This window comes from Gracilinanus agilis, chromosome 2 (assembly GCF_016433145.1).
Source record: "Gracilinanus agilis isolate LMUSP501 chromosome 2, AgileGrace, whole genome shotgun sequence".
In the NCBI taxonomy this organism is placed as follows: domain Eukaryota; kingdom Metazoa; phylum Chordata; class Mammalia; order Didelphimorphia; family Didelphidae; genus Gracilinanus; species Gracilinanus agilis.
The window spans coordinates 545,121,303-545,136,612 of NC_058131.1; the positions used below are offsets into that span (position 1 = coordinate 545,121,303).

The 15,310-nt window shown below is 36.0% G+C and overlaps 1 protein-coding gene across 1 annotated transcript in view; it reads left to right on the plus strand.

Annotated features, from left to right (window-relative positions):
* The first annotated feature begins 1,005 nt into the window (after nucleotides 1-1,005).
* Nucleotides 1,006-15,310, plus strand: part of ATP8B4 (ATPase phospholipid transporting 8B4 (putative)) — a 215,222-nt gene continuing 200,917 nt past the window's right edge. Inside the window, exons 1-4 of the mRNA XM_044660050.1 lie at nucleotides 1,006-1,083; nucleotides 5,991-6,104; nucleotides 8,853-8,951; nucleotides 13,069-13,130. Of these exons, the coding sequence (XP_044515985.1) occupies nucleotides 1,006-1,083; nucleotides 5,991-6,104; nucleotides 8,853-8,951; nucleotides 13,069-13,130 (353 nt within the window). The remainder of the gene's footprint in view (nucleotides 1,084-5,990; nucleotides 6,105-8,852; nucleotides 8,952-13,068; nucleotides 13,131-15,310) is intronic.

A 15,310-nucleotide genomic window follows, 5' to 3' on the forward strand; every position in this document is an offset into this window, starting at 1 on the left:
AATGTTCTAGTCAGTATACAGATTGAAAAAAAGAAAAATGTTATTTTATAGCAGGATAATTGTGGGAGGTGCATTATAGCATAACAGTTTTAAGGGGTAGGCTGGGAACATCATTCTTTATCATCCTACTTTAGAGTTGACAAAATGGAAAAATAGGTCTCCTGGCAGGTCTTGACAATTCCTTCAACCCTAGCTAGGTAAAGAGAAATGGAAATATTTATACTTTAGACAAAAAAAAATTTCAGAGGCATAAGCAAAGGAAGTTGTTCTTTATTTTTTGGCAAAAATGTCAGTTTGATTCAAGGAGGAGAAGGCTTGCCTGAGTACTTTTCTACTTCATCCATTAAACCACCTCTTCTTTATAGTGTAGAACAGTTAACATCCATTCTGTGAAAACTAGCAATGTGTTTTATAGGAAGGGGCGGGGATGATTAGTTTCTTATCAATGAAGTTAAAAACAAGGGGCCACTGGGGAATGGCCAGGGGATGACCTCCACCATGAATGTAATAGGATTCAATTAATTTCAGCAACACTTATTAAGCATTATTATGTGCAAGTCACTGTGCTAACGAGGATCTTCAGGAGTCCAAAACCAAAAATGAAATAACTTTTACCCTCAATATGATTATAATCTATTGAGGGAGGAGGAGAATAAAGTACATAGCAATGGTTCCCAAGTTTTTTGTTCTGTGAACCTCTTTGAACAATAAAAACAGAAAAGGGTTGTGGATCCCCAGAATAATTTAATATATTACTTATAATATACTTCAATTATTTATTGCTTAAGGCACCATTAATACTTTTTGGAGGAAACTCTTTAGACCATCATTGAGAACTCTTAAGGATTTCATAAACCACTAAGTAGAAACTATATATGACAATAAATCTCTCCAGACCCCAATTTCTCATCTGTAAAATGAGAGGGGCGGGGTGTGAGTCGGACTAGATGATCTCTAAAATTCCTTTTAGTTCTAAATATATGATTTTATGATCTTCGTTATTGAATGGAGGCAATTAAGAAGGAAGTGAGGAATAATAGCTGGAAGGGGGTAGTAGGGAGCAAAGAAGGCTTTGAAGAGGATGTAGGTAAAGATCCTGGGAAGCTGAATTAAAGCATGGAGGGTCTAGAAAGTCATGGTAGATGGTTTAGAAGTTGGAGATAAGTTCAGAGAATAATTAGTATTACAATTTGACCAGAATTTGGCATTGATTAAAGGGAATAATTGTGTGAAATAATGCCAGAAACATTGGTAGGTACTAGAATTTGGTGGCCGTTAAATGTCAGGCTGTGGGTAAACACAAGAATTTTGAGTGAGGGAATTAAAAGAGGATTATGAAAATGAATAGGAATTAAATAGATGAGCATGTGGGTATATATATATATATATATATATATATATATATATGTTGGTGTGTGGGGATGGGAAGTAGGATATTCTAGCCATAGGGAAGATCTTGAAGTGGGAGGAAGAGGAAACATGAAGTCTCCAGTTAAGCAAATGTTCAAATAGCACCATTTGGTTGTTGCTTATAGTACACAAATTTGAGTAGCACTAAAAAGTGGAAAAATAAAGTAGTATTCAAGATTGTAGTGGCCTTTCAATAAGGAGCCACAAGAGTGGACCAAATCAAGGTTAGACCATGTATAATAAAAATAAGATGGGGGAGCTGGATAAAGAATGGATCATAGGGAAAAGAAAGCAGAAGTTGGAGGATGTGTTATTTAAGAGGAATTTGAATTGTTGCAGCCTCTTGTACAATATTGTGAACCTCTGACCATAGTTCTTCTGGCACTCTCTCTACCAAATTTATTCCATTAAATCTTTTTCATTACCTCCACTAAATATTCATAAGGGATATTATTTTGGTCATACCTATATGATGTGATGGTTTTCCCTACTTTCTTCAATTTAAGTCTGAATTTGCAATAAGAAGCTCATGATCTGAGTCATGGTCAGCTCTATAATTGACTGTATAGAGCCGTGTTGATAAACCTATGGCATGTGTGTCAGAGGGGGCTGCTCCCTTCCCCCTCTCTACTGAGCCTTTTTCCATCAGCCCAATGGGAGCGTTTCTTTCCTCCCCTGTCTGGGGTAAGGGGGTGGCTCATATGTGCCATGAGGGTGCAACTTGGGTACTTGGTCTCTAAAAGGTTTGCCATCACTGCTTTAGAGTAATTCTACCTTTGGCTGCAAAGTATATATTCAGTTTAATTTTGCTATTGTCAATCCAGTGATGTCCATGTGTACAGCCTTCTTTTGGGTTGTTGAAAAAGCATATTTGTGATGACCAGCAAGTTATCTTGACAAAACTCTGTTAATCTCTGCTCTGCTTCATTTTGTACAGGCCAAACTTGCTTGTTACTCCAATTATCTTTTGATTGCTTACTTTAGCATTCCAGTCCCCTATGATGAGAATGACCTCTTTTTTTTTTTTTTTTTTAATGTTACTTCTAGGTGTTATTAGGTCTTCATAGAATGAGTAATTTAGAACAGAGTACAGGTATCCATCCCTTCCAAGGGGTGGGGTTAGGAGCATGGCACCACTGAAATCTAGAAAATTCACATAAAAAATTTTGGCCCTGCCTTCATACTAAAGAAGTCTGGATTTTTCTTTTTTCCTTTCATGAGGTGTTTCTACTACTTTCGTATAAAAATTGGGTTAAGTAATTGGTCGTAGACTATAGATAGACCAAAGTTAAGACTAAACTTTTTCTGTTCTGTCTGTAGCTTTTACTAAACTCCCCCCAAATTCTCATTTAATTTCTTATGTTGATCTACAATATATTGAAACTGATGGGAGAATTTGTGATTTGGAAGGGATACCTGTATTATTATATTCTTGAATGGTTTGCCTTGGCTTTGAATAGATATCATTTTGGCTTTTTTGAGCTGATACTCCAGGACTGCTTTTCATACCCTTTTATTGATTTTGATGGCTGTTCCATTTCTTTTAAGGGATTCTTGCCTTTAGTAATATATGTAATGATCACCTGAATTCAATTTACTCATTCTCACCCGTTTAGGATCACTGCCACCCAAAATACCCCTGCTTAAATTTTCCATCTCCTCTTTGACCATATCCAGCTTAGCCTGGTTCCTAAATCTTCCATTCCAGGCTCTTTGTATTGTTAATCTTTAGAGTATTGGAGTTTCCTTTTATCATTAAATACATCCACCACTGAGTTTCTTTTTGGCTTGGGCCAGACACTTCACTCTTTCTGAAGCTACTTATACTTGTCCTATTCTCTTCTCTAGTTGGGCATATTGGACTCTTGACTTGAGGGGCTCATCTTCTGGTATTATATCTTTCATCATTTTAATACTGTCCATGGGATTTTCTTAGTGAAGATACTGGAGTGGTTTACTATTTCCTTTTCCAGTGGATCACTTTTGTCAGAACTCTCCATTATGATTGGTCTGTCTTGGGTAACCCTGCATGGCATAGCTCATAGTTTCACTGAGCTGGGCATGCTCTTCTATCGCATAAGGCAGTGATCCAATATAAAACATATACAAAATATAAAATATGTACAAAATTTAAACAAGATGATTTTTTCTTTTTTTATTTTTCTTTTGAGTATTTTCTCATAGTTACGTTTTGTGTTCTTTTCTTCTTCCTCAAATTCCTCTAACCACCCTTAGCCAACACACAATTCCACTGGGTTTTACATGTATTATTGATTAAGACCTAATTCCATATTATTGATAGTTGGACTAGAGTTATCATTTAGTGTCTTCATCCCCAATAATATCCCCATCAGCCCATGTGTTCAAGTAATTGTTTTTCCTCAGTGTTTCTCCTCCCACAGTTCTTCCTCTGAATGTGGCTAGTTTTCTTTCTCATAAGTCCCTCAGTGTTGCTCTTGATTCTTGCATTGCTGCTTGTAGAGAAGTCCGTTATATTTGATTGTACCACAGTGTATCAGTCTCTGTGTACAATGTTCTCCTGGATCTACTCCTTTCACTCTGCATCAATTCCTGGAGGTCATTCCAGTTCACATGGAATTCCTCCAGTTCATTATTTCTTTGAGCCCAATAGTATTCCATCATCAAAAGGTACCACAATTTGTCCAGCCATTCCCCAATCGAAGGACATTCCACAAGATGATTTTTAAAGGGCATAGGGTACTAGCAGCTAGGGGGATTGCAACCAATTACTCTTACCATTTCCATTTCTCTGGCTCCTAAGACAGCTAGGTGTCAAAGTTATATAGAATTCTGAGCTGGGGCCAGGAAGCCCAGAGTTCAAATGTAGCACCCTCTGATACTTATTATTTGTTTAAATCTGGGAAAGTCACATGACTTCTTCTACCTCAGTTTCCTTATCTATATATTGGGCATAATAATAGCACCCACCTCCCAGAGTTGTAAGAATCAGAGATAAAAATTTTAATATGCTTAGCACAGTGCCTAGCACATATTAGGAACTCTATAATGGGAGAGGGGAATAAGCATTTATATAGTGTTATACTTCTAGCTATTATTATTTACTGTTATTATTAAGTCACTTGGCAGAGAAAAATAACACAGCTGCCTTCCTGCAGGTTCCCTTTGAATCTCTTCTCCCTCTTAGTGACATAAGGTTCTTTGAAAGTATAACTTAAGAAATGTATAGAATGACATGTGGAAGGAGTCCTGGATATAGGGTTAGCTCAAGGAGCTCGATTCACATCTAATGCTGCCACTTATTACCTTGGTTAAACCCTCTCTGGGGGCTGGTCTTCATCTTTAAATGAAGTGTTTCGTTTAGATGATGATGAAGGTCCCACTCAGCTCTAAATCTCTGACCCTGTAGGATCCGAGTTGGATTTCTAATAGCCTGTTATCTCATGTGTTGGTTCTCGGGCTAATTTATTTTCGTCACTGGGCATGTTGGTTCTTGTTTATCATCAGGAACTGTTCCCAAGTCCATATGTGAACTTGTAGAACCTTGATGAGTCTTCATCTCAAACCAGGGTCAGATACAGGAATGGCACACTAGAAATACGAGAATAGATAATCTCAGAGGTGGAGGAGTTGCAACCTGGCTTTTTGTCCCAGGTGTGTTGCTGAGCTTTCACAAAGACTTCATCTATTATAAAGAATAAGTCAATCCACAAAAAGTGCCAGGCTTGAGCAACACACCATGTATAAAACCTTGTAGTTAGTTATCCTTTCACTTTTGGGAGTTGGTGGTAATGGAAGCTCTGGATTTGGAATGAGAGGATCTGGGTTCAAATAATAAGTCAGTCATTTACTACCTGAGTGACCACTAGAAAATCATGTTCTTTCTTTAATCCTCAGTGCTCTCAGCTGTAAAATGAAGGGCTTAGACCAGAAGAACTTTTAGGTCCCTTCCAGTTTTATATTGTACTTATAATGTACTAGGATCCCATGATCTTGTCTAAGCACAATTCATGTTTGGCTCTCATATTTTAAGGCTACTTCTATTGAGAAGCAGATGTGTTGAATCCCAGAATGTTAGAACTGCAGGCATGTTAGGAATTACCTAACTCATTGCCCCTGATCCCATTTTACAGATGAGGAAACTGAAGCTCAAGAGGGGAAGTGATTTGCTCAAGTTTGACAGCTAACAAATTGGCACAGGACCAGGAGTGTGTTGGAGCCAGCTTGAATCTTTGAGTCAATTGTTAAATTTTCAATGTGAGCATTTACACTTCAGAAATTAGCAAACCTACAAATTATAGCTTGGCTAATTATTATCTTGTTTAGATTTAAGAAAGTGATAAAGAAATTTAATAATTCAGATTAAATTTAGATATGCCAGGAGTATTTTGGGGGGGAGTATTAGTTGTTAAACATTTAGTAGCACCCTACTTGATGGTACTCAAATTTAATATTCCTTTTCCAGTCTTGGTGCATTATAATTTGTCTTTGTATTCTCAGAGCCTAGCACAGTTCCTGACACATAATGGTGTTTAATAAATACTCGCTGATTGATTGGGTGTCTCTGCCAATACTAATATATTGTTATGTTTCTTTTCCAGAATAACCGCATCCATACCTCTAAATACAATGTTCTCACCTTCTTGCCTATTAATTTATTTGAACAATTCCAACGGGTGGCCAACGCCTATTTCCTTTTCCTACTGATTTTGCAGGTAAAGCACAAACTCTTTATCATATGGTTTACAATAAACTCCTTGTGGGCAGAGATAGTTTTTTCCATTTTGCCCCTAACACCTAGAAGAGTTCCTTGCACACAGTAGATGCTTAATACATGCTTTTTTGGAATGAATTTGATTTGCTGAATTGGTAGTTAAAAGTTATTTTACTAACTTTTGGAAACATGAAGAAATCCAATTAGTGTATTACCCATGATTAGGTAAATTGTCCTTTTAGATCAGATTTTCATGGTTATTATATAGCTTTTCTTGTTGAATTTGGGAGTGCCAGAAATGCATTAAAACATCACATTCATCATTTTAAGTATCAAAGCCACTTTTAAACTCAGTCTTGTCTTTTTTTTGAACCATATCCGACCCTAGTAATTGTTATTAATAACCTCCCTCCAGGCTTTCTTATTTCCTCATTTGCTCATATTTTCAGAGCTGAGGCAAAAAGAGACTAAGCTGTTTCCAGAACTTAATTTGCCAACTTTCATTATTCCTTGTCTTTTTCATGGAAGAGACACAGCAGCTTTTATTTGAAGATATAAGATACACCCTATGTATTTGATAAAAGCATTTAGTAGTGGAGAATTGTATTAATATGAGGGTAATGGTGTTTAATTTCTTTCTTTCCTTTATCGAGGAAAGGGTAAACCTAAGTGCAGATGGGTTAAGTTACTAATAACAAATGAAATAAAGAGATATAGTTTTGTGATTTGATTAACATTCATATTCCTCATTTTTGAGAGATACCATAGTAGGATGGAGAAGAGCAGTCCTTTAAGTCGGGAAGACAAGAACTCAAATCCTATCTTAGATCTGCTAAAATTAGGGTTTGTGGATCCCAGATTAAAAACTTCTCATCTAAGTATACAGTATCATTGATATTTCTTGTTAGAGGGAATGTCTATACCTGTTAAATCATAGTTGTGGACTCCTTCCCGTCTCAAAATCCACCCCAAGCCCAACATCTCCCAAATAAAATGGAAATATTAGGAATTTTTTGAAAAAGACCCTTTTGAAATGAATTTTTTTCCTAAAGGTATTTTAATTTTTTAAAAATCCCATCTTTATTTCAATGAATTAATTCAATCTAATTTATAATCCTTCCTCTTTTTATTTTCTGAGCCGGCGACTGGCTAGAATAGATGGAGAGTCAAAGAGATTTTCCTTAGACTATTTTTTTCCCACAAAGTCCTTTCAACTTGATGGAACTACAGGAGCTTACTTTTTATTGGTAAATATAACCTTCAAGAACCAAGGTTAATCTCCACTTCATGATGTAACATTGAACTAGGACAGCGATGGGCAAACTATGCCCCTGGGCCAGATGCAGCCCCCTGAAATGTTCTATCCTGCAGTGCAACATTATTCCTAATCTGACAAATACAGTGAGTAGGATACAATACAATGAAACTTCGAAAGAGCCTTAGAAACAGATGGACAGATGAGCATTTCCTTTCCTTTGGCCCCCTCTTTAAAAAGTTTGCCCATCACTGGACTAGGACATTAGTTGCAGTTTTCTAAGTATAAATACTTCCTCATTAAGAAATTATTATTGTTTTAAACCCTTACTTTTTGTCCTAGTAACGACTCTTAGACAGAAGAGCCAGGGCTAGGCAAATAGGGTTAACTTGCCCAGAGTCACATAGCTAGGAAGAGTCTGAGATCAGATTTGAATCCAGGTCCTTCTGACCCCAGGTCTGGCACGCTATCTACTGTGCCACCATTTGCTTCTGATTAAGAAATTATTGAAATCACCAAATTCTCAAAATTAAGTTTTTTTTAATACCAGAGACTGCTTTTGGTTGCATTTATTTTTAATTATTTAGGTGTGTCTCTTGTCACTATTTTTGTATTTGGGGTCAGTTTTTTTAGGGGCAGCTTTGTTTTCTCAGATTCCTCAGGCTTGGGTAGAAATCCCTAAACCCAGTGTTCAGTGTTTAGCAGGGTCTACTGTTCCTACAGCTGAATACTTTTTCAGAGGCAAACAATTTTGGAATTGTAAGGAAGCTTAGGGAGCAATCCCTCATTTTGCCAGTAAGGTAACAGAAACCAAGGTTAAATGACAAGGGTACCCAGCAATTTAGTGGTAAAGATGGGAAGAGGATTTAGGTAACCCTTACTTAAATATTTTTTACAGCTTCATCCTTAGGCCACAGCCTGAGTTGGTAGGGACCTTAGAAGCCTTCTAGTTCAACCCTTCATTTTATAGATGAGGAACCCTACTCCTGGGCCATATCACCCTTAGGAAATATGTAGAAAGAGCCTCAAATGTTTGGGGGTAGGAATGAAAAGGAGAGGAAGAATAGAGGGATATAATCTAAAGCTCAAAATGTCAAATTGAAAAAAAAAAGACAATGAAACAGAACTTAATGTCTCTAAATTTTTTTTGTCAAATTAATATTGGTTGTGAAAGCACTGAAGAAATTAATTTTCACTGGCTCACCAGAGTTTAAGAAAATTCTCCACTTTGTAAAAAATGCATTATGAAATTCAGTCCCTTAGGGGGTTAATTAAAAATATTTAATAATGTGATGTGTGTTTGCAGATGAATACAAAAGCTTATTTCACAGAAAGTAACTTGTAATTTCCTCTTATTACTCATTTGAGTTGAGGGGAATTTAGGTGACAATATTGTATTTTATTAAATTATATTCTCAGAGGAAAAATACAAATTGTTGGCTAATAACATCCTGTGACTTTTAGGGTAATAAAATTTAAAATTGTCTCTTGCAGCTAATTCCGGAAATATCTTCCTTGTCATGGTTTACAACCATTGTGCCTTTAGTCCTGGTGTTAACTATTACTGCTGTCAAAGATGCCACTGATGACTATGTGAGTATTTATCCTGGAGCCATCCTTATCACTTCAACTTCTTTTCACTTCTCTCTCCTATCTAATACACAGAGGTAAAACATAAATCTCTTGAACTTCCAGGGACTATTTCATTTTTATTCCTAGCATCTAGAACATACATTGGACACTAGAGGTGCCTAATGTTTATTGAATAGAAATGAATACAGTATGGCTTATTTACTTGTTGTGTGTATACTCCTATACAGCACTTCACCACAATAACTTGCCACTCCAATCTTGCTGAAAATTTTAAAAATTTATCTTTGGGGAACTAATGGGAAAACTTTACATATAATGTCTTGAGGTGCATGGGTGTTCAAAGAAGATTAGCACCTCTCCTTTGAGGACTTGTGGATCCCTTTTCAGGACCTCTCATCCAATTTTGGTCTCTATTCAGCACTCAGCTTACACCTGTGACTCCAAGAAGCTGTAGCATGCCCAGGAGCCACATCCTTGATAAATCATTTTGACAAATGGACTAAACTAGGTTGAGGGTATCTGGTTGACCAAACCCTTGATGAGTCAAAGAGGTGTCTATCTAGAGCATATGAAGACTTCCCATGGTAGAATGGGCAGATGAGAACAATTTGTTCCAGTAGCCATGAGGGTGGCTGAAGTAGGTACTGTGGAATGATTAGAGCTTGGTCAGACATCAAAGATGGCATGGTCATCTGCATCTTGGGTCACCACTCAGCCTGACTTTTTCATCTTGTCACTGAACTCCAATGTATGTGGAAGAGAGAATGAGGCTGATGACTTTGTGCAATTCTGCCTCACTTAAATCTAATTCAGGAAGAAGTCAAGACATCCTCCTGTGATGTCATTGGTCCTCTTCCAAAATGAAGAACAAATAACATCAACAACATCTTGCACATAAGTACTTAATAAATGCATGTCATTTTAATTTAAATTTTAAAAAAATTTACACTTTCTCAGTTTTGTGAAATAAGGAGCAGTTGGAGTAGAAGGTGATGATCCTGGAAAGGAGTGGGGAGTGGGATTCATATATTGAGAAATCTGCTTTTAAAGAAAATTGCTATTAAGATAAATTAGCATTTTTTGTATATATACTTCTTCCATGATTGAATCTATTCAGAAGTATAATGTGTTAAAGAGAGGGAGACTGGCAACTACCAAAAGTTCTCTCATCTGGTATCATTAGAGACTGAAAAAAAGGGAATTGTTAAGAGAAATATGAATTGACTGTGAGTGAAGCGTCATTTGCTGTTGTGAGACCTTTTTTTTTCCAGAGGCTTAAATTTCTTCTCTTTGTTTCTGAGCTAACAGACAGGACATTTTAATTCCACTGAGTTTCACTCCCCCCCCCCCTTAAGATTGCCTTCAGAATGCCATACTCTGAGACTTTTTCAAGATATGAAAATGAAGTAGGTCTCTTGAAGGCTACACTAGGGCTCTGGTGTAGCTCTGGCAAGTTCCACTATGATGGAAAGTTTCAAGGATGGTCCTGATGAAGGACTTGAATTTTCCATCTAGTTATGGAGAGACTTATCACTAGCAGATTGGCCACTACTAGCTAATGAGATGTTTTAGCTGAGGCAACCAATGAAACAAGTCTTAAAAAAATTATTCATTTATTTAATTAATTTAGAATATTTTTCCGTATTTACATGATTCATGTTCTTTCCCTCACCTCCTCCCTCCCCCATACTGGAGCCAATGAGCAATTCCACTGGGTTTTACATGTATCATTGTTCACAACCCATTTCCATATTATTAATATTTATCAATCTTGGAATGCCTTCATAAGAGACACAAATGACCCTTTTCTTTTGAGCTCTTTTTCTGATTTTAGGGGCAAATAAGATAAGAATGATATAGTAGAGAATGAAAAAAAGGAAAAATTAGAGCTGGATAGAAACTTAGAGGCAACTTCTTGCCTTTGCATGTTTATCTCTGAACTGGGGGAGGGTGGTGGTGATTAAGGTTAGGTTGTGCTTAAAAGTTAATAAGAAAAGGTTTCAGAAATGATGGATTCTGCCTTTTAAAAAAAATTTCAGAAGATAGAATTGTACCAATCTTGGCTTTAGCAGGAAGATTCATGACCAGGACATGAGAAATATGAAAAAGTTCAAGAATTGGGGGGGGGGGGCGGAAATACCAAAATGTCACTCCTATTCTACCTAAGAGGATTTCTAGATTAATTTTGTTCCATTTATTAATCTCAAAAAAAAAACCCTTTGTAAAATGGACCCCATTGATCAGAAAGGAAGTAATTAGGCTTGTAAAGTTGATCTGCTTAGCACTAGAGGGTAGTACATGCTGTGCCATGGTGGCAAAAATATTAAATTTGGGGTCACTGTCACTTTCTATCTCTAGAACCATATGCTCACCCAATCTGGACCCCAGGTTTCTCTTTGACAAAACAAGGGAGTTGAACAAAATGACTTTTAAAGTCCCTTCCAGATCCAAAAATGTTTGATTCTAGGAACATAACCTGGCATTTTCACTGGCATATTCCTAACTAACCTTTATAGGGAGATCATTTATAAATTCCCACTGGATGTGGGCAATCAAATGACCTGCAAGAATCTCTAGGTACTCAAGCTGGCTTCAACAATTCAATAAATATTTATTAAGCTTCTACAGTGTATATGGTACTGTGCTATGATATAATTTTAGACTCATATGGAGATCTCAGTTAAGATCTAGAAGAAAAGGAAATTGCATTTTGATAGTTACTCGAGGGTAGAGACATATGCAAAGATTGCCCTGCTCTCTTTTGTGACAGAAGGAAAAAGGAAGGCTAGAACCAGAGATCCCCATTCACTCTTTTTTCCTGCTTACTATGCCAGGTATGAAGGCTCTTAAGAGAATGGAGACCACCCAAAAAGCCTGACTCATTAGGAGCTGAAGATAATGACAGTCAGTTATCTCTACTTCTGGCCAGGAATTGTAGGCTAGTGTGTCTCAGAACACTAAAGGTACAGAAATGGCAGCATTTTGCCATAGAAATGCAAAGACATTCCATGTATAATGTTTAATAAAGCAGTTACAAATGTCACCAGATAGTACCTAATCATAGACTATATATAATTCATACTTCATATATTCCCCAGAAATGCAGTGATCAATATTTTTTTTATTTTTATTTTGAATATTTCCCCCTAGTTAGATCAATGTTTTTAACTATACTACATGCAATGTTAATTTTTATACTGGGTATTATACATCTGCTCATGGCCATTGCATATGGGATACTGTCCATGTTGGCTTACTACATGCAAATTAATGTGGTTTTGCATGGATTTTCATTGCATGTGTGATTGCAGGGATTGAAGGGAGAATTAGTGGGGGCCTTTGTTTAAGTAATAGGTACACAGGGAAAAGATTACCAGCTCTTCCTACTTCAGGATTGCTAAATATCTTTGAGATTTATTAAAGCTTCAAGCTAATTTTCAGGATGGGTGCTAACTGCTAAGGGAATGACAATAGTTTGAGGGGTTCCAGAATTGTGTGAGATCTGGACTACATAATGATGAGCATTAGTGCACTTCAAAATTCTATGGTTAATGCTGTAATTTAGGGTGTTTAGGAATATAATAGGAAATAAAATCACTCAGTTTTAAAAATATAATCCTAGACTGAACATTGTATTTTCCCACTAATGTGTGATAACACATAAATTCATTTCACATCAATCAGAACTTTTCTGGATCTAAAGCTCATGATACAAATATTTCTTCAACTTCAAAGAAATCCATAAAACAAAACGATGATCAAATGTTATTCAGCAAATAATGTTTTAATAAAGAAAGTATTGAGTACATATGTGTAAGAAACGAGAAACTTCCATCTTAGAGGATTCAAAATTGGATGTGTTTTTCCTGTAACCATGCAGAATCAATAGTCAACTCCAAACCTGTGAATTGGAAGAATATGTATGGTTAATTCTCTTAGTTGCCAACATCCAGAACTTAACTTTGTAGGCAAGATGCTAGTTTATGTGGAGACTGGCTTATGGAAGAGGGTCGGTGGCATTTTTGAACCTTGAGCCCAAGTGTCTCCCAAGTATTTTTTTTTTGGACAGAAGAAAGTGATTTCAATGATTTTTTCTTAAACATTTTTGCACTTGCAGTTTCGCCATAAGAGTGATAACCAGGTGAATAACCGACTTTCTGAAGTACTCATCAATGGCAGGTAAGAAGTGCATTCTTCTTGTTCTTATGATTTGGGGGAGAGGGAATGAGTAAGTAGTGTTCTGTGGCTTTCCATTTTGAACAACAGATGATTTTATTTTTCCCCTTTAATTGATGCTTTTTATAAAGTTGCATTAAATTATGTCTTTTCTTCTTCAGTGTGTTTGATACCCACCTACCTGACTTTACCTGTACAACTTTCTTTCTTTTAATTTTTTTTCAAAATTTCTTTGTAATTTTTCAGGCTAGACAAAGAAATCTTGCTGTTTTCAATTTTTAGAAATCAAAGGCTATTTAGAATTGATTTCGTCATCATCATCATCATACTGACATTTATATAGTGCTTTAAATTTTGCAAAGCATTTCGCAAACATTATCCTCCTTAAGCCTCACAATAATTGTGGAAGGTACAATTGGTATTCAGAACATATTTTTCAGTGAATTAGCAAATTAATTTATATAATAATTTCTGGGTAAAAATGTTTCTCGAAAGGATATTTGGTACATCAAAAAATTGAAATTTCAAAATAAGAATTTTCTTTCCAATGTATTATTTAGTGTGTCACTCATAATAGTTTAGAAAGATATACATAAAGTAACCCACAATTTTAAAATTTTCTCTTGCATTAGAATGATATTTTTTGTAGACTTTCCAATAAAGTAAAATATTTTAAATTTACTTTCTCTAAAATAAACAAAGGATTTCTCTAAAAGACTTACTTAATGTACATAAATTCTAAATATAATAAATTACCTCCAGCCTGGCTGTCATTCTGATTGACCAATGGATAGTTGATCAGCATGACAGTTCTAATAATATGGATTTCAGAGGGAATGATGTATAGCAAAATATGTAGAAGAAAAAGACTAAGACATTAAGTAGACCTAAAAAATCATTGGCAATAAATAGTAAGATGGGAATAACTCATCATTGGATGAAATGCATCATCTTTCAGTGGGAGAGAGATAGATAGAAAGCACAAGTGATCTTCTTTCACTGATTCTGGGACTAGATGTCTATTTGGGTTTTAGAAAAGGCACAAAATAAAATATTAAAATTTAAAAAATTTTTAAATGATTTTGACTAAAAATATGGCAGTTGTTGAAGAGAAATGATGCTATAAATGAACTGTGATGGTAGATATTTTCCCATTGGAAGTGGGTGAGCTTAGTGTTGCCTGCTTCGTGATCTCTCCAGAGTAAGTATTGCCTTCATTGACATAGATAACAGCCTTTCCATAACTAATTCATTCTGTGTCATTCTCATCTATATTTCTCCATATATGATCCATCCAATACACTGAGAATCTTCCCTATCTGGGAAGGCTTAGTCTATTTCTTATTCTCATAATATGAACAGCTCAACTCCTTTTCAAGTTTTTGTTTTTTCATATGCCATTTCTTGAGTGAAAGTTATCTTTGGGAATATTCTACAATCTCCAAATATATTCTATGTGCATCTTGCTATTGCCCTTTGACTCATCTTCAATTTTGATTCTTCGAAGATGATAATGTTCCGAATACTGTAGTCTCACAGGAAAATATTGGTATAAAAGACACAGGCTTTGTAGGTAGCAAGCAACTCATGCTGCCTCAATGTAGTGTGAAGATGATTCTGGGTTCTCAAAGATTATCCAGTGGAGATTAAGCTCTATTAGGTTCTATCAAGGTAGAAAGGCATCAAGTAAAACTCTAATGATGAACTGCATCTGCTACCTGGAGGCCAGCCCAGGTAAATGTGGAGAACATTAATCACTTGGTGCTGTCTTTTTAGCTGTGGTGACCCACTTAATAAAGTCTAAAAATACTTATTTGAGCCATATATAGCATTAGCATTGGATGGGTAGTTTCCCTTAGACTTATTGTCCAATGAGACTATATTAACATTCCTGCATTAATTATTTTTTATTTTTATTGTTGTCGATGAGACAACATGTCAATACCTTATGAACTGCTTGAGGAAGTTTTGTTTTATGTCCTGCTCTTCCCAAGTCTTTCAGTGAAGGCTGTGACAAGCGGTGACTATTATAAAGGAAGGGATCTGATCCTACAGCTGACAGTCCATCTAATAGTTTGCAGTCAAAAGTTGGGTTAATAATAGAACTCTAAGCCAAAAGGCACCTTAGAGATGATCTCATCTAGCTCTCTCATTTTACAGATGAAAAAACTGAGGTTTAGACC